Source organism: Micromys minutus (genome assembly GCF_963924665.1).
Source record: "Micromys minutus genome assembly, chromosome: 8".
NCBI classification, from domain to species: domain Eukaryota; kingdom Metazoa; phylum Chordata; class Mammalia; order Rodentia; family Muridae; genus Micromys; species Micromys minutus.
In genome coordinates, this window is record NC_137977.1 from 1040300 (window position 1) to 1058674 (window position 18375).

At 47.2% G+C, this 18375-nt stretch overlaps 1 protein-coding gene across 1 annotated transcript in view; it reads right to left on the reverse strand.

The window, feature by feature from the left end:
- NPC1 (NPC intracellular cholesterol transporter 1) overlaps nucleotides 1-16728 on the reverse strand; it is a 40410-nt gene extending 23682 nt beyond the window's left edge. The window contains exons 1-4 of the mRNA XM_080920067.1: nucleotides 16584-16728; nucleotides 4917-5039; nucleotides 3774-3880; nucleotides 2076-2251 (exon numbers count right to left, since the gene is read on the reverse strand). Coding sequence (XP_080776193.1) covers nucleotides 2076-2251; nucleotides 3774-3880; nucleotides 4917-5039; nucleotides 16584-16640 — 463 coding nt within the window. The 5' untranslated portion in view covers nucleotides 16641-16728. The remainder of the gene's footprint in view (nucleotides 1-2075; nucleotides 2252-3773; nucleotides 3881-4916; nucleotides 5040-16583) is intronic.
- Between the last annotated feature and the right edge of the window lie 1647 nt (nucleotides 16729-18375).

Genomic DNA, 18375 nt, shown 5'->3' on the forward strand with positions numbered 1-18375 from the left:
CTTTTGTTGGGGGTTGGTCTGGTGTGCATCCTAATGCTAAACACTGGTCCCTAAGATCTGGTTGCAGTCTTGAGGATGTTTTCACCCACACCAAATGATGCTGTGTAAACTATGCTCGCCCATGCTCTCTGATTGGTTAAATAAAAGTGGGAGAACAGAGATAGACGGGGCTTTGGTTCCTGGGCTGAGGAATGCAGGTAGGATTCACAAGAGAGAGGAGAAAGCATGTGGAGAGAGCAAGAGTCTGTTAGATGAACCAGGAGTACATGGCTGAGGGGGAGAAGTATATCCCGAGAACAGACCGATGGAGAAGAAATCACCCATGTGAAACTCAAACAGGAAGTAACGTGGGGAGTGCAGCTGAGAAACAGTCTGGCATAGAACAAGAGTTTAGGGGTAATCGCCCAGTTATTGTGCTGAAGCTGATTAAATAAACCCATTGGACTCTGATTCTATTACTGGGGGCCTGTATGGGTCATAATAAGAACTAACAGTTATTAAATACCCTATAATAAGTTGTTATAATTGACAACTCTACTGATCTTACTGAACATAGTACAGTAAGGATTATTGTTGAATTCACACAGGGCACGACATAGCAGTATGTCATTTTCAAACAAAGCACTTTCTTTTTATGTTTCCTTCCTCATCTGCCCCACCCTCTGCCCGGCACTGTAATCCCACTGTTTCCCTTCCTTTCCCGGCCCATCTTCAGCACCTCCTTTAGCCTCTCTCGCTTTTCATTCCAGTTTAAAATCTATACGTGTGTATGTGTATGCTCTCAAGTGTGCATGCAGGCGTGTGTGTTACAAACTAAGTTCTGTACAGTAACAGAACATGCAGTTTTTCATCCTTTTAGCTTTGGGTCACTTTGCTTAATGTTCTATTTTCTAGCTCCAACCATTTTTTTTTTTTTTTTGAAAAACCCAATTTTCTTTACAGCTGAACAAAACTCCACTGTGTGTGTGTGTGTGTGTGTGTGTGTGTGTGTGTGTGTGTATGTGTGTGTTTTCTTTACTCTCGAATCTGTGGATGGGCATCAAGGCGGCTTCCAGTTCCTAACTAGTACGAACCGGGCAGCAGATGGGCAAGTGCCTCACAGGGCATACGGAGTCCTTAGAGTAAATGCCCAGGAACAGTGGAGGTGGGTCCTATTACTTTCTCCTGCTTAGACACTCTTTGTCATGCTAACCTCCGCCCACTAATGGTGAGGCTCCTCGTGCAGTATGGGACACCCCTCATCTTGTAACTGTCTCTTTTCTTTTGATGACTGATTTCCACAAAAATCAAAATACCTTTCTGCTGTCAGTATTTTCTATTTCTATTGTCTCTTGAGGTTAAAGCAAGTCTTGTCTGTCTGAATCAATGGTGGGACGGCTACTAAAATGAATACGAGTAAACTTGCATATACTGAAAATTTTTCACATAATAATTTTAAGAAAAAAATATAAAAATACTTGCTACTTTCTTGAGTTTTATTTTCCTTTTATATGTGTGTCTATTTTTGACTGCATGTGTATGGCATGTGCGCATGTGTCTATTGCCTGATGAGACCTGAAGAAGACATCAGCCAGAAGAGAACACTGGATCCCAGTCCTGGGACTGGAGCTAGAGGAGGCTGTGAGCCACCACGTGGCTGCTGGGAACTGAACCTAGATCCTCGGAGCAGCCAGTGCTCTTAATGACTGAGCCATCTCCCCAGCCCCCACACTTTTGTTATTTTTAGATCTTGTTTGAGTGTGTGGGTCTGTATGTGGGTGTATTTATGGAAGTGCAGGTGCCTACAGAGGCCAGAGGTATCAGAGCCCCTGGGAGCCGAGTTAAGGTAACAACTGTGGTTATAAGCCACCCGACACAGGTGCTGAGAATGGAGCCAGAGTCCTCTGATGGAGCAGTGCATACACTTAACTGCTGAGCTATCACTCCAGCCCCAGTTTTCACTGTTGTAGCTCAAGTTCCGGAATACAGGAAAATGACCAATGTGGCTGTCTATACAGCTGCTAGGACAACAGAAGGTGCACCCAGCCCGTGTCCTGACCCAGCGGTTTAAGGGAAGAATAGCTATGCTTACTCACCGTTCGCAAAGCTCTGTCCGACATAGTACTCCAATTCCTTGACATTTGTCTTATTCTCTCCTGTCTCAGGGTCGACATAGACTTCAGTGGCTGTCACATTCAGAAACTGACTCTGGTGGGGGCTACATGTGAGCTCACAAAACAGGGTCATTAGGTTATAAAAACACGACGGACATCTAAAGGAAAAGTAAATTATATTTTAGGACTTCAGATATATCAGTAAAAATAAAAGGTAAACTAGCTACAGAGTATTTAAAATGCATTAAAAAGAGACGAGTTACCATGAAAACATAGTAGACTCAGAAGAATTTTAATTCTATTTCTCCCTAGGCCCACAAATTCTTTTTATTTTATTCTTATTTTATGTGCATTGATGCTTTACCTATGTGAGGGTGTCAGATGTGCACAGGTACGGAACTGAGGGTACTGATCACCGTGAGCTGGGAACTGAACCCAGGTCCTGTGGAAGACCAGTGCTCTTAACCACTGAGCCTCTCTCCAGTCCTTAGGTTCATTCATTCTTAAAACCTTATTGTAACATAAAGAAATAGCTTTTAAAACTGCCCTAAATGTTACATATAATTTATTCAGAAATAATTCTTAAAAAGAAAAAAGTAAGGATGCTCTTCTGAATTCTGTGCTTTGTAATTAGAGATTTCTAAATTTATTCCAAAAATGTCACAGTTCTGATTAAGAGAATAAGGGGTAGACGTGTGTGTGTGTGTGTGTGTGTGTGTGTGTGTGTGTGTGTGTGTGTCTGTGTGATATAGGATTTATATCATCAGCTTTCTTCTGAGAGCCAGATAATGCTAGTCTCTCCTGAAAGAGGGGAGGGCCTGAAAATTAAAGAGACATCACCACTGAGGCCTGTGGTCAGAGCCTGCCACAGGCAAAGGTAAGCCCAGAGGTGCCACAGCAGTACTGGCGGCGTGTTCTGCAGCAACGCATGGGTTTCCGTGAAGGCCACAGCTGAGTGCTGTCCTCTGGGTTCAAAGTTTACGCTCTTAATGTTGACTTGTGTATGTGGCAAAAGGGTTCTCGCTCCCTTTGGTCCACATTACTTCACTGTTCCATGGAGTTCTAGAAACAGGAGCACTCGAGATTACTGTCTAGTCTGATTCAGTCCCACTGATCAGGTCTGACAGAGAATGAGGACAAGTGTCCAGTCCTCAAGAGCCTGTGCTTCAGAGAAGCGGACATGGAAGTCAGTGGCTCTTTCTCGGACCTCAGCAAAGACCTTGGATGTCCCCAGGGCCTCTGTAAGACCCGTATGTGTCCTTAACCACTGAGCTATCTCTCCAGGCCAAAATCTGAAGAAATTTAAAACAGATACTTTAAAGAGATTGTTTTAGTGGTTGTAGCTCAAGCCCTGAAATACAGCAAACAGGAACAAAATCCTGAAGTATGAGCGCAGCTCTCCGACAGGAGCCTCCCCGGGAATTACAAACACCCCATGGTACTTGGTTAACCTCCATGAGCATCGGTTTCAGCAGCCATATAAAGTCCCTGTTAGTTTGCTTCCCTTGCTATTTTAACTCAAGCTTTATCCCTTGATAACATGGGAAGGGTTTTGGTAAATGTTTATATCCATAATCCTTTTGCCTGCTAACACATCGTGAGCACCTTCTCAGTAGAGCAGAGCTAAAACCCGGTCGATCAAAGCACACCAGACCACAGTGTTTGCTGGTGTCAGCCTACCTGGACAGAAACTGCAGGGGCAGCTGCAGGTTGCTCTTCAGTGTCTGAAGCTGTTGAATGTCACAGCAGAGATCAACGCTGTCATAGAAGAGTCCTGGACAGAGCTCCTGTGAGGGTTCCGAGATAAGCTCCGTCACTGCGGGCCACGAGCTTCACTAGCTACTCTCAGGCCTTGTCTGAGGCTGTCTCAGTCGCCAGCAGCTTTGCCATTCAGAAAGTGGGGATTCAGCCGGGCGGTGGGGGTATACACCTTTAATCCCAGCACTCTGGAGGCTACACAGAGAAACCCTGCCTTAGAGCACCCTCCCCCCAAAAAAGTGGGAGCTCACAAGTAGCAGCAAAGACAACTCCATTGACTTTTTCTTTACTGCTTGGCTTTAGAAGTTAGCCTATTCAAGTTCAAACACCATGCTATGTCCACCCATTACTCCAGGAACAGTCAAAACTTATACTAACCTTGCAGAAAGGCACAAGGATGTTTAAGTGACCTAGTGTCACACTGGATTACTGAAGGCCCAAAGCCAGTCTTTTTAGCTTGATTTTTTTTTCCCCAGTATTTTTTCTTTTCTGAGAATCACACTAACAAAAAGCAGTGTTCTGGGAGGCAGCCAGAATTCACAGGCTAACCGGGAACAGAGAAATGACCAAAAGAGGGGAGGAGACCACCAACCTTTTAGTGGCAGGATATAAGAAAAAGCAAGTCTTGACATCTAGGAACAACAACAAAAGCTAACAGTCTGCAGAAGTTCCAAAGTAGCATCTGGGTACCAAGGTCATCTCTAAACGGTAACTCCCTACTGGGAAACTCCAGGACACACAGAGTCAGCACCTGGAAGATCAGGCCAGGAGCCTTTTATCAGCTCTGTGTTATAGGTACAGGCTGGAGTCTAGGTTAAGGTTTAAGCCCCAGGAGCTAGAGCTCAGCAGTGATGACCGGTCTTGTGGAGAAATCACGTTCAGTTCCCGGCACCCACGTGGTGGTTCAAGAGATCCAACTGACCTCCTGTATACAAAGGCTCATACACATTTGCACATACAGAAGCATCTTTAAAGATTTAAGCCTTTAGTCTCACCTCCAGCATCCCTGTTACCATTATATAAGATATCGCATATGCTCGGATGCTCTCAAAACCGCACGCTCACCTGCACTAGGTCGTAGCCGGCCTCTGGGAGGGACTTTGGTGGGCCCGAATATTTACAGTTGTATCTCTTATCGCCAGTCGCAGCCCCACACTCTCCGTACCAAATGCAGGATTGTGAAGACACCTGCAGAAACATGGAAACAGTTCAGCAAGGAAAGGTGCTCAGCCAACGAACCTTCCCTGTACCTAGCAAACAAAGTAACAAAGGTTCTTGCTAACCATGTCAAGAAATATTAAAAAAGATGGAGTAAGTGTGGCTGGGGGGCTCTCATGTCCGCACTTGTCAAACGCCTTTGTCAGGTCAGTGGCACAGAAATGGGAGCTATTTACAAGAACCAGATTTCCCACTTAAAGACAGTCAAATTCCAGCAAGGTAAAAGCAATATTGTATTTAGCAAGATAGTGATCATTAAAACACTGTTTTTGGGGCAACTGCACAAAAATATTAAACAACCAAAAGGGTATTTCCCCATATATTTAGATAAACTACTATTGGTACTTCAAAGGTAACCTGAAGAACAAAACCCATAAATATCACTAACCTAGCCTATAAGGAGGTGCAATGGACCGTGTTCCGGAGGGCTAAGGAGACCACCAAGGAACTCACGTGCTAAATTTAAGGACCATCAGCAAGGCAACATTAACCTAGTATTTCTAATGAAAAGATGTCTCAAAAGCTGCTCATGTCCCCCATGTGACAGTCATAAGGCTGTCTGGAACTTAAGAAGGAAGGATTCCCGTGAGTCACCACCCTGTCAAGGGTGGTGCCCAGGAGGCCATACTGGGCGTCACAACTGACTCAGCAGATGCCCCAGCAGGCCAGGGACACTGGCCTAGAACTGTCCCACAGGGAAAACATAAACCAAGGAGCAAGCTGGATCCCAAGATACCTGGCGCAAAGCCTTAAGCACACTGAACGGGAGCAATAGGGCCAATCTACACACAGGCAGGCAGCTAAGTCAGTGTTCTTCAGTTTCCAGCCAAGATGCAGATCCAGAACATAAAACATGGTGGGAGGGAAGAAGGGAGACCAATCCCAGAAACTAGATCAGGGCACACAACAGTCAAGGGGTGCAGTCAGGACAACTCGCTTCTGAATTCGTCCTTTGGATAGAAGACAGACATTACAGGTTGCTGGACGTAGCGGTGCCCGTCCTCATCCACTACAGAGGAGGGTGAAACAGGAAGTAGGAGAGAAAAGGCGGAGTGTGAGACCACGCTGGACAACTTGGAGCCCCTGCCTTAACAGACAGGGGTGTAGCTAGTGGTAGACCAGTTGTTCAACATGCAGAAAGCCCTGGGTTCAAAACAGCAAAAACAAAACCAGATGCCCCCAAACTTCATGAGATACACGTGTCTGCCTGTGTCTGTCTGTGTGTGTGTGTGTGTGTGTGTGTGTGTGTGTGTACGTGTGCGCACACGCGCACTATTTTGAGACAGGGAACAGGGTCTAACCATGGGGCCCTAAGACCAACAAGCTGCTTCTGTGCTGTCTACAGGCCTCTGGACTCACTGAAAGTCCTATGTTTAGAAGAGGAATTGTCCAAATGGGGAAGTATTGATAGTTTAAACTAAACTCAGCAACCCTAACAGAGAACTGCACTCTGGCCTTCCAGCAGGCACACACCAATGTAAGTCAAGTTTAAAAGCTGAAGCCGGTTCCAGGTGCAGGTGGGGTGACCCTAAGTATGAGGTAAACATGGGGAGCCCTCCCTCAAGCCTCAGACCTCTACCAGCTGCCAAGCCAGCCTCACAACAGAATTCACAGGAAAAATCCAGAGGCCAGTTAGAGTTTATTTGAGCAAAGCCAAACAAAATCTGATTAGGGAATGCAGTGGGGCCAACACGAGTGGTTCTGAGCTGGGCGTTCTAATAGTGTGACTAGCTGGCATTTACCACACAAAGGGTGAGGTAAAGAAAACAGGTCAACAGCAGTTCTTTGACCTCTGTTAAATAGGCTCCAAACTCAAGGCTCCCACAAACCTAAACAACAGAAGCACAGACAAAAGGCCAGAGAAAATGCCTTAATTCCACTTCACAAAGACCTGCTCCTATGCTGTCACTGAGTTCAAAGCCAAGTGTTTTTCCCCCTTTGAAAGGAGGGGAGAGAGGAGTCAGGAGCTCTTAGGATTCCTGTAAGTCAGTAAGCTGGAGAGAGGTTACTTAGCTTTTTAAGTAGAACAGAAAATATTTGGGGTTTCCTGGCTATTCAAAGGCATTCAGCTCACAAAATCATCTTGCCCACAGCAGTGGCCCTACCCAGAGGGGCCCAAGTTCTCCTAAGAGCACTCAATGGTTCTCAGGCCTTATTTGTCAACTCAGTATGACAGGGTAGCGCAGGTACTCCACTAACAGCACTGCAAACACAATTTGTCCAAGGTCATGAGAGAGTATTGGCTAAGCCAGAATTGAAACGAAAGCCTTTGGCTCCAGGCACAGACTCTCCATAAAAGATAATTAGGCCACAATTAAAGCCCAGCTCAGGAGTCCCACACATTTCACCCAGTAGCACTGAAGTGTGAGACTTTATCCTACCTTAAATGTCTCCAGCCCCTCTTCACACCTACAGCAGGGAGAACTGGTTTCCTCCCTGAGCCTCTTCAGGGAGCCTCACCATCTGGTCTGCACCTGCCTTTGGACACTAATTCCACAGATGTCCCTACTTCAGACAATCTCTGCACACTTCTGCTCTCTGCCTGCCAGCCTCTGTTGCTCAGAGGGACCCATCTGCCTCCACACTGGTCCCTGTCTTTACCTATGGCTAAAGCCGGTCTCCACCTCCCTCTAGAGCACCCACCAGATGTTCTAGACCCATAAGGATATCTCGCACCCCCCACTCTTAGTTTACGAGCTCTTGCTGTCACAATCCCCACCCAGAACAGCTCTGACTCATCTGGATTACAAATGAGCAGGTAAAGTGCCTCATCTGAAGGACTGAGTCATGGCAGAGCTAGACTGCACCTACCTGTGGCCTAGGTGTGTGGGAGGCTGGGGCCCTAATTCCACTGCACCAAGGGACAGGGCTGGGCCATGCTCATCTCTGCAATCTATGGAGGGTCTAAACAGTGACTCAGAGGCAGTAACCACGATCTCAAAATCATCACAGACAGTAGATATGTCACGAAGTCTCCCAGGACGGCCACACCGACAACCATGCTCTGGGGGCAAGTAGAACTCATGTGGGCCATATACTTCCTTTTTAGACAAAGAACCTGATTCCCAAACTTAAAGCTGTCTTCAGTGATATGAGAACCCTGAGTGTGGTGACACCCCTAACCCCTGCATCTGGATTACGATTGGAGGTTGTCTTAGGGTTTCACTGCTGTGAAGAGACGCCATGACCAATACAACTCTTACACAGGAAATCATTTCACTGGAGTGGCTTACAGTTTAGATGTTCAGTGCATTGTCATCATGGCAGGAAGTATGTCAGTGTGAAAGCAGACATGGTGCTGGAGGAGCTGAGAGTTCTACATCTTGATCAGAAGGCAGCCAGGAGGAGACTGTCTTCTGCACTGGGCACAGCTTGAGCACAGGAGACCTCAAAGCTCTCTACTTCCTCCAAGAAGGCCACACCTCCTAAGAGTGCCACTTATCATGGGTCAAGCACATGCAAACAACCACAGAGGCCACCCCAGGCTACACGGCAAGACCCTGTCACTAACCCAACCCAACCCAACCCAAAGGAAACCAAGCAACAAACATACCCTGGTTTTAAACTCAGAAAGGAAGGTTTTAAACTCTTAGGGAAGGAAGCATTATGTGCAGTATTAAAATGAAACTCATCTGTGTCTGGGGTCTACCATCACCACAAAGCAAGCCTAATCACAGCACAAGCTGTGTTCTAGAAAGGGACAGGAGTGGGGGTTGTACACATATGATATACTGAGGCCACTGAACCGTTTCAGATGTCCTTCACCAGATAAAGCGAAAGCTCAGTGTCAAGAGCTTCAGTTCCCTGTCACCATTGTGGGGTCAAACAGGATCAAGGACCAGGAATCCGAGTGTCACACCACACAGCCAAATCTCTCATAGTATATCCTGCTGACTTACGCAGTGGGGACACTTCAGTCTGTGAGATGTTGCTATGTCAGGATACCTGAGATGCAGTGATTAATAATGAGCAGAAAGTTCCCCAGCTCACAGATGTAGGGCTGGAGGGACATCCTCTGCTGTTAACACCACACTCCATGGTGGACAGGAGAGGGGCAGCCCTCCACACAGGAAAGGACAGACCCACCCTTTACTAGGATCTCTGAGCACAATTCACTTCTACAAGGCACTTCTACGGGTCGATCTGTCCCGATAGAGCACACATGGCTTAATTATCAACACTATTGTGGGAGTGTGTGGGCAGAAGAGGGCTCCAGCACATGAACTCTGTCCGGACATTCAAGCCAACAGCAGACATGCTATTTATTTTTCATAGGTGCCACTCTTACAGTAATATTCTTACTGCAAAGATAACATTACTTAAGTATTACATTTTTGTCCATTTCTAAAATATTTTAGACTACAGTTTTCTTTAATTGCAAAAGAACACACACCTATCGAAGATAGCCAGATTTTGCAGATATACTAACTTGAAACTGAAAGGCTTCTCTTAGGTCTCAACCCTACCCATTTCTTAGGTTGAACCAGTATAATTTATCACAGCCAGGTCTTTGTGGCTTTCTAACTTCCCTCACAAGCAAACATCCGATTGTCACATATGCAGAACCACAGTATGGGATCAGTTCCCTTCTGATCATCCCTTGGCTCTTAACCACCCTCTACTATTTCTATCTAAGACCTTAAGGCCAAACTCCCGTCACAGAGAATCAAGCCTCATTGTTTCTTCCAGACTCTAGTATCAGTCTGTCTTCTCTAATGACCTTTGCCTAACTGCCCCTCCCAAGACTCATTTCCTCATTGAGCCTCACTTCCAGCATGGGCTAGCGCACTGTTCCCAAAGCAGGTGAGCTGGGAGCATCCGGCCCCTTTCTCGTCACAGAGGCAGCCAGTGTCTCTTGCCATGGTGACTTGTTTTGGTCACATCCTGAGAGCTCCCCTATGGATCCACTAGGGCTATGCACTGACAAATTCTGCCTCCAAGGGCCAAACACCAAGTAATGAAGGCTTTTAAGACTTCAGGTCTCTGTGGCAAATAGTCAACCCTGCCTGTAAACGTTCAAATGCAGCCACAAGAAGTAAGCAAGTGGGCATGCCCCAAATGTGGGCTAGGCCAGTTTGCTGGTTGTCACTCCAAGATCAAGTAAAATTTGTGAGACCTGAAGGAGTATTTTCCTGTGTTTGTCTTGATGTCCCCATGAGAACATGAAATCCTCAACAGCTGGGCCCCGGTGTCTCCCTTCGAAATACCCTGTACAAGGCACCCAACCTTCACCGTTCAGAAACCAGCAAGACTCACAGTGAAGGGACTCTAATCACTGATTTCATGAGTTCAGAGATCAGAACTCAGTCATCTGGCTTCAGCCCAGGCTTAGGAGTTACAACGCTTGAGAATCTCTACTTTTGAAGGATGGGTCAGATGGGCTTTAATTACTAGAAATCTCACTGAGTCAGAAAGGTACCCTTCGGCCATCTATCAGAGCCTACAGTCTCTCTACTGCCCTTGAGGTGGATGAAGTGAGGTTTCCCACACAGAAGCAATTCTGAACAGCAAGAGGAACATGTACTCCTGGTGCCATGGAGTGAACCCTACCAAGGTCTAAACCCACGAATCCAGAAGAAGCGCCAATGGCGTGCCAGGCTCACACTGTGTTGTTCCTCACTCACCTCGTCCATTTCTAACACTCCATCGTCACACAGAATATGAGGCTCAGTAAGGGAATTAAGGCTCAGAAATGATAGTCCTCAGCATGGCTCAGGTGACAGAATTCTGGAAAACATGACAAATGTCCACCAGCCCTTCCTCTGTCTCTTTCCACAAGCCCCGAGTGCCTGCACAGCTCAAACTCCAGCCCAGTTTGGGCAGTGGCAGCCTCAGAAGAGGCCGCAGCAGACAGGCTTCCCCACTGACTGCAATATTCCACAAACTACAGATGTAGAAGCAATGGCTGTCACGCACATCCCTAGGTGGCTGTCAGGTGTGTCTGACAATCCAGCAGCTGTGTGACAGAGCCCAAACACACCACAGCTGGCATTGCTACCTCTGCTATGACAGAGGGTAGATAAAGGCAACAGAAGAACCTGGAGACACAGCTGGTTCCAGCTCCAACAGGAGAGGCCAGTGGCTGCTGGTTAACCCCACTGCCTGCTGCTCTCTAGGGAGCGTGGACACAAGCCTGTCCAGTCGGAACACGGCAGGGTGGGCCAGAAGGAATCCTGCCCAAAGATTATACTGCCGCTGCTTTTTTGGAATTCAGGAGACAGAATAAACAAACAAGAAGGTAGAGGCTTAGTTTGATCTGACTTCTAGGGTAGAAGCCAGCAAGAGCATGTGTGCGCACTCAAACACGCGCGCGCGCACACACACACACCAGACCTCCTGTATAAAGGTGTCTCTGTCAAATATTCCTAAATGAGATGGGCTCAACCACTTGAGCTACTCACTTCGCAGATAACCCTTTACCTTGCAGTGTAAGTAACCCAGCGCGACCACGCTGCTCGGTACTATCAGACATCTCAGGCGTCAGCACGCACAGGGTCAGAAGGACCACCCCAAAGCCACAGCTCTAAGGCAAAGCCATGAAGTGTTGGCGGACCTGCCATGCCTTACCGCCCAAATGTAGCTCGACACCCATTTTAGGAATCAGGTAGCAACATTTGAACCTGACTAGAGGGCAGAAATAGGAAGACAGCAGTTCAGGCTTCCGGTCTGCCGTTTACTAGCCATGTGACCTTGAGACAAACATGGACTTTAATGTTCCTGTTGATAAAGAAGATATGGGGCTGGAGAGGTGGCTCGGTGGCTAAGAGCAATGGCTGTCCTTTCAGAAGTCCTGAGTTCTCAGAAGCCATAGGATCCGATGCGCCCTTCTTCTAGTGTTGCAGATAAAAGACCCACTAAAATCTAAAAGCAGGAAAATGCACTTTAATGAAGGGGTTCTGAGGGGACAAAATAAGGTTAGCTGTGTGATCACAACGACACCGTGTAAAAACGACGTGGCTACTTTTTGTCTTCAGTCGTCTGCAATCCAGACTGTTCCCACTGCCAGCAAGTCGGCATGGCTACACAATGCCCACAGTGCCAGCTCTCAGTAGGCTGAGGCGAGCGCAGGGCCTGCTGGAGGCCGCTTTGCTTACACAGCAGGTGTAAGTGTAAGTGATCCTTGCCGTTTTTTAACTATTTTACAAAGACAGTTTTACCATAATTAGAATAAATGCAAGGAACAGTTTTTGTTAGCAACTAGATTACTTCCTAGCATTTAATGTCTTTTTATCATTATACTGTATGATGCATGCAATGTAGCTCAGGTGGAAGTCAGGGGACAGCGTCTAAGAGTTGCTTCTCCCTCCATGGTGGGTTTCAGGGACTGAACTCAGGTTGTCAGGCTTGTATTGAAAACACACTTGCTGCCCTGCTACAAACTTTTACTTTTTAATTGATAAATATTTCTAGATATTTATAGGATACATTATAACTAAATATAAGGATATGGCATGAAATGATTAAATTAGAGGAAGGAGTGTTTCAACTCAACTATTGCATTTCTATGGCTGTTCTCCATCTTCCCAGATTGCTCCTGGTCACCTGTCACACAATTCACCCCCAGAGCTCACTTCAAGATTGTGACACTCTGTCCTTGTGTTTATTTTGTCCTTCTCACCCTATGCTCAGTTCACCCATTCTTCCACCATTGTGTGTGCACGAAACAGAGGCAGGAGCTGACATTACACAGGCCTTTCGAGCAAACGCACTCTCTCCTAAAGCCTTGGGTCTTCTGATCTCTGCAACCTACCCTGGACCCAGAACCTCCACTTTGTATCTTGTGACCTAAGGACAGTAAAAAAAGATCAAGGAGAAAGTGTTCAAGTGTCCCTCAAATCCCTCCCAAAGGTCACTCGCTGCATCAGAGTTTTTAAAAACAAGTACTTATTTTTTTTCCAACATAGTATTTTTGTACTGATTATTTGGGAATCTCATATCATGCATCCTGATCATTCTTACTTCTCAGTCTTTCCAAGTCCACTCCCATCCCCCGTGATTCCTCTTCCCCACCCCCAAAACAAGAAAAGGAAAAGGAACATGTCCCGAGTGTGTTGTCCACCTACTCACTAAGGCATGGTCACACCCCCCACAGCCGGTCCTGACAGAAGACCAAGTCGTTCCCTGCCAGCAGCCATCAACTGTGAAGAACTACACTTAAGAACTACACTCACCACAATCTGAAGAGTTCTCTTCAATGCCTTCCTGTCTAGGCTGTTACTTTTGGGGGAGAGTGGGGCAAAGGTCCTCACAGGAGCCTTCCATGGTCCTTTCTCACGTGTCCTTACGGTCACTGATCCACTGCAAAAGCAGCTTCCTTGCCAGTCAGCGGGAGCACAGAGCATGGTCATCTACACAGCCTGACGACATCAATGTGGTCCCTGGGACACAGGCCACAGCATGGACCAGTCTGGCCCATGGATAGCAAATGTGACTCAGGCAGCAGCAGACCACGGGAGGTACTGACTTGTTAAAACCATATTACTTTTAAAGACTAAGATACAAGAGACGGCTCAGTTGAATGAAAGCATGAGGACAGAGTTCGGATCTCCAGCTCCAATCAGGTACTGTGGTGTACACTAAGAACCCCAGAGCGAGGAGGCAGATGGGACTAGCTAGTGAGAGACCCTGACCCGAACGGGAGAAATGACTGAGGCAGCCACTAGGCTCTGCCCCCCACATGCACACGTCACCACCACCTCCCCCACCACACACACAGGCACAAGACAGGCAAGGAAAGCCTGGCTGATCAGTCAATCACTGTCACCACCAGAATCAACGGCAAATACTTTCTGATCACAACTAGCCTTTAAGTCCTTCTTCAGTGTTTAAAAACAGCCACATACCAAGAGTCCTGGCCCCATTTGGGGATGATATATAGTTCTTGCTATCGAGGAGACTCAGTTACAAAGCAAGCAAAGTTTACAAACACCCCGGGAAGCAGACGCAGTTAATCTGACTTTATACAGGGAAAAGCTGCAGAGAGTGTGTGCGCTAAGCACCCCCACATACATCCCAACACAACACACCCAGCCTCTGAGTTCAAAGACTTTTGTTAACAGAAAATGCCACTGCACAAGTTTAAGCAAAACCCAGGAACATGAGTGGGACAGTATCCTGGCTGGGGACCAGCACAATGCCACCAATAGAACTCCAGTTGATGGGACTTTGGCAGCCTGGCCAAGACCTTGTGTGGTTTTGATATCAAATGGTCTGATTTGCCTGCAGGGCACAGCCACAGGTGACAGGGTTCCTGATGGCCTGGTCCAGACTTCCCAGTAGGTGATGAGCCACGCTTGGAACAGTGCATCTCTAACAGAGCAGTGAGGCGGCCTGCCCAGGACAGGGCGCCTTTGCCTCTCTCAACAAAGAGACTCTTTGTTCTGAGTAATACAAATCCAAAAAAATACAGTGTCCTATTCACAAGTCCTTTACTCTTTACCTACTTGCAGAAAAGAAAAAAGAAAAAAAAAATCCCTTAATTTTTTCAGCTATTTGATAATCTGTTATCAAATCTTTCTCTGGATCTGATGGGTAGGCCAAGGCGAGGAAAGACTCCACGGATCCACTCCCCTCCTCTAGACCAAAAGTATGCCATGCGTTACTTGGATGAGCTCCGGTGGGCTGTTTAGTTTAGGCAGGGTCCGTTTACCTGACTGGCTTAGAACTTGCTGGGCAGAACAAGCTGGCTTCAAACTTAAGCCATCCCCCTGACTCTGCCTCCCCAGAGCTCCGATTAAAGACATGCACACCATGAATGATGACTGGCAAACATGGGTATTAAAAACCAGCAGTGGAAGCAGGCTCAGTGCTCACACCTGGAATTCCAGCACTTAGGGGCTGAAGCAGAACTGCAGGGAATTCAAGGCACACCCGGGCAACACAGTGAGCGTCAGAACCTGCTCCCTACAGGCCAGACACACGAAAAAGCCAAACAAAATAGAAAAACAGAACATTCAACTTGGCAATACTAGTCCATCATCTGTAAGTAGAAAACTTTAAGAAAACCAAAAATCTCTCCTAATGCATTTTTGATCTTCCAAAGGACAGCTGCCTCTAATCTCCAGATAACTTTGCTGGTGTTGAGACTGAAATCTGACCAGCTGCAGCCACTGACCAGCGTGAGTTCCAAGCCAGATACCCCACCTCATCTGTTCAGCTGTCCAGAGAGCCTCTAGAGAGCACTGTAAAACAATGGTAGTGTTTTAATTAGGAGGGGGTGGGAAGACTTTCAGGCATTTTGCAAGAGACTCAGCTCAGGCCTACTCCAAATGCCCTAGAAGAGGAGCTCATTGCTTATCTTCTTTGAAGGTTACTGAGGTAAAAGAGAAGCAGAGATAAGTTTAAGCCACTTTATAATGTGAAGTCTGCTGACTAGCTTATGACCTAAAGCTCTAGGGAAAAGAAAGTGCAGATTTTAGATAATACATTAGGTAGGGAAATGAAGTAACTTTATCTCAGTAATGGAATTTTATTTATCATTACAAAAAAAAAAAAAAAAAAAGAAAAAAAAAATCAAGGCTGAGTCAAACACCTAAATCAGAGAGGGCAAGGGCCGGCCCCAAACACCGGGCTCCAGCCCTCACCAGCAGTCTTCCCCGCTTTTCCTCACCTTGCAGCACGTGTACTGGAACCTTGGTCAGCACCCCTATTTCCTTTTGAGCACCTCACAGAGATTTAAAGAACAAAGGGTAAGCTTCCTAGCTCAGGGAACCCCTTCATCTGCTCTGACTTCTAATTCACCACTGTCATACCTCATGAGTCCATTAGAGGAGAGTTAGTGGCCACGTTTCCATTGATTCAGTCATTCTGATGACTAAGGGGGTTTAATTAGTACCGTAGGCATCCCCAAACACACACCCACTTTCCTGAGAAGACTGTAGACACATAAACAGTGGTGACACACCCATACCCAAGTTGGCCACAGCAAGGAAAAGCCAGAGGAGGGAAGTGAGAGCGCTGTGTCAGGTGTCATCCTGTCCCTGGCTAACAGTGGGAAGGGGGGACTAAACTACTGTAGTTGTGAGCCTCAGTTTCCTCAGACGTTAAAGTAAACGTGAGAGGAGGCAACCCACATTCTTTAAAGTACTGAAGTTGGCTTCAATTTGGTACCCGAGTTTTGTCCTCCATCTCCATCGTCTGGAGACAAGGAGCAATAATGCAGTCGGAGCTAAGTAAACTTAGGAGCTCTTGCGCATGTAGAATTTGTTTTGTTAAAATGATTAACAACTAGCAAAGTCCCTATCCTCTGAGCCCATTGTCCCTCCAATTTCACATCCTAAATCAGGTGACCACCGCTGGAATAGCTCAAAGCTAGCCAAACAGAGGCCCCAGCCGTCACCCTCTGCCAGAGCACAGGACAGCGTGAGGGTGGACAGACACAGGAGAAGGCGACTTCCACGGCTGCACCGGAAGACCAACTTCCCCACGCCCGCAGCTCCCGCGCCGGGGGTCTCCCGAGCCGCCGCACGGCCCCGCCGCGTCCCCAGCCCGCCCGGGGCTCTGGAAGCCTCTCACCTGCGCAGGGCATAGCAGCAGCAGCAGGAGGCCGAGGGCCGGGTGGCGCGCGCCCATGCTGTCGCCGCGCCGGGCTACAGCTCTAGGATCCGCTCTCAGTCCACTTGGACCCGAGCGCCGCGGCACCAGCGGGCGGCTTTCAGGACTAGCGCCTGACCAAGGAGGGGGCAGAAGCAGGCGACCGGCTGCGCGCGCAAGGCAGGAAGAACGAAGGCGGTGTCAGGGCTGCTGCCGCTCAGGCCCTCCGGGGGCGGGGCTAAACTCCAAGGGGCGGGGCTTAGAGCGCATAGCTGGGCCGAGCTGCGTCCGCGAGCGCCCTCTACCGACCCGCTAGCCCGCCCCTTCTCGGTGGTCTGCGTAGCCCCGCCCCATGTGGGCGTGTCTTAGAGGCTGGTCTTAGGATTCGCCCCAGCCAAAGCCACGTCTGCAGGCGACCTCCCGGGAAGTGCACCTTGGTGCGGCGCTGGCTTCTTTCACACCTGGGAAGCTTTTAAAATCCATCTTGGGATGGTATTCTGGACTCATTCCAACATCGTCTGACTTTCATGTTTTAATTTACTGTTCCCTCCTTTTTTTTCCTGCTGGGTTGGAGAGGTTAGGCGAGAAGGTTTTAGCACGTAGTATTTTTGAGGCAATTTTTATAATAAAGAACCCGTTCCTTGAATCACTCGGACATTTTAATCTCTGTTTCTTCAGGCCCCAATAAGTACTCTGATCAGCTGCTCCCAAGCCCAGTTACCTAAAAGGAATCGGTGCTGGGGCGTCTTCCGGCCAAACCCCCAGCCAGTGACAGCGATGGCCTGACCCTGTTGTGATCTGACAGCTCACTGTGCTGGCGCTACTGATACTGGATCTGTTTACTGCTAACAGACCAGGTTTGAGAAAGCGCAAAACCGCGCCACCTACTGGCCGAGGCGCGTCTAGCAGAGAACCTATGCTTATAGCAGAAATAGAAAATACACAAAGATTTAGCAAGACTTTTAAGAAATTACTTAAATTTTAAAATAATTATTTATAATTCCACCACTATGGGAATCTATTTTACACTATTCTGTATTTCCTCTTCTTATGAGGTTTTTCTCTTGATGAAAATTATTTTATATGGTTGAGTCCCAAACAGAAGCAAGCTCTTTGCTCTCACAATGCCACCTCCAATTTTCCTTTCCTAGGATGTCCTTCGATTCCCAAACTTGCCTAGATTCTCCAAATTCTTGACTCTTCTGGTACTTTCTCTTTCCTCTTGGTACGACATTACAAAAGTCTAAAAGCTATTGATCATTTTCCTTATGAAGAGAGAGGAGCAAACAGAAGTTCCCAGAAAGAAACCTCACCCATGTAAAACATTCTCCAAGGCTGATTGACCGATAAAAAGTTTTTTTTTCTATGCTTTGTTGCTGCTGCTGCTGCTGCTGCTGGTGTGTGTGTGTGTGTGTTTTATGTGTTTTATTCAGGGTAGAGGGAGGTTGTAATGACAAAGGGCAGATATGAGGGGACAAGCAGGACTGGGGCACATGATGTGAGACTCACTAAGAATCGATAAATAGTTTTAAAAATAAACTTCTGTGTTTATGGAGAGCTAGAAAGTTGCAGGTCCAGAGCCAAATTATTTCAGGTTCCCTAACTGTGGGTCACCCACCTCTGCGTTTGACCAAATATCCTGTGACTGGTGTCTTGAAAGGAAATTAAATTCAAGGTCTAAAATAGAAAAAAAAAACTCATGTAAGTTGGGGCAAAAAAGGTTAGTTTGTGAGCTTAAAGGCCTAGGACTGAGAACTTTGTAAAACAAGTCCAG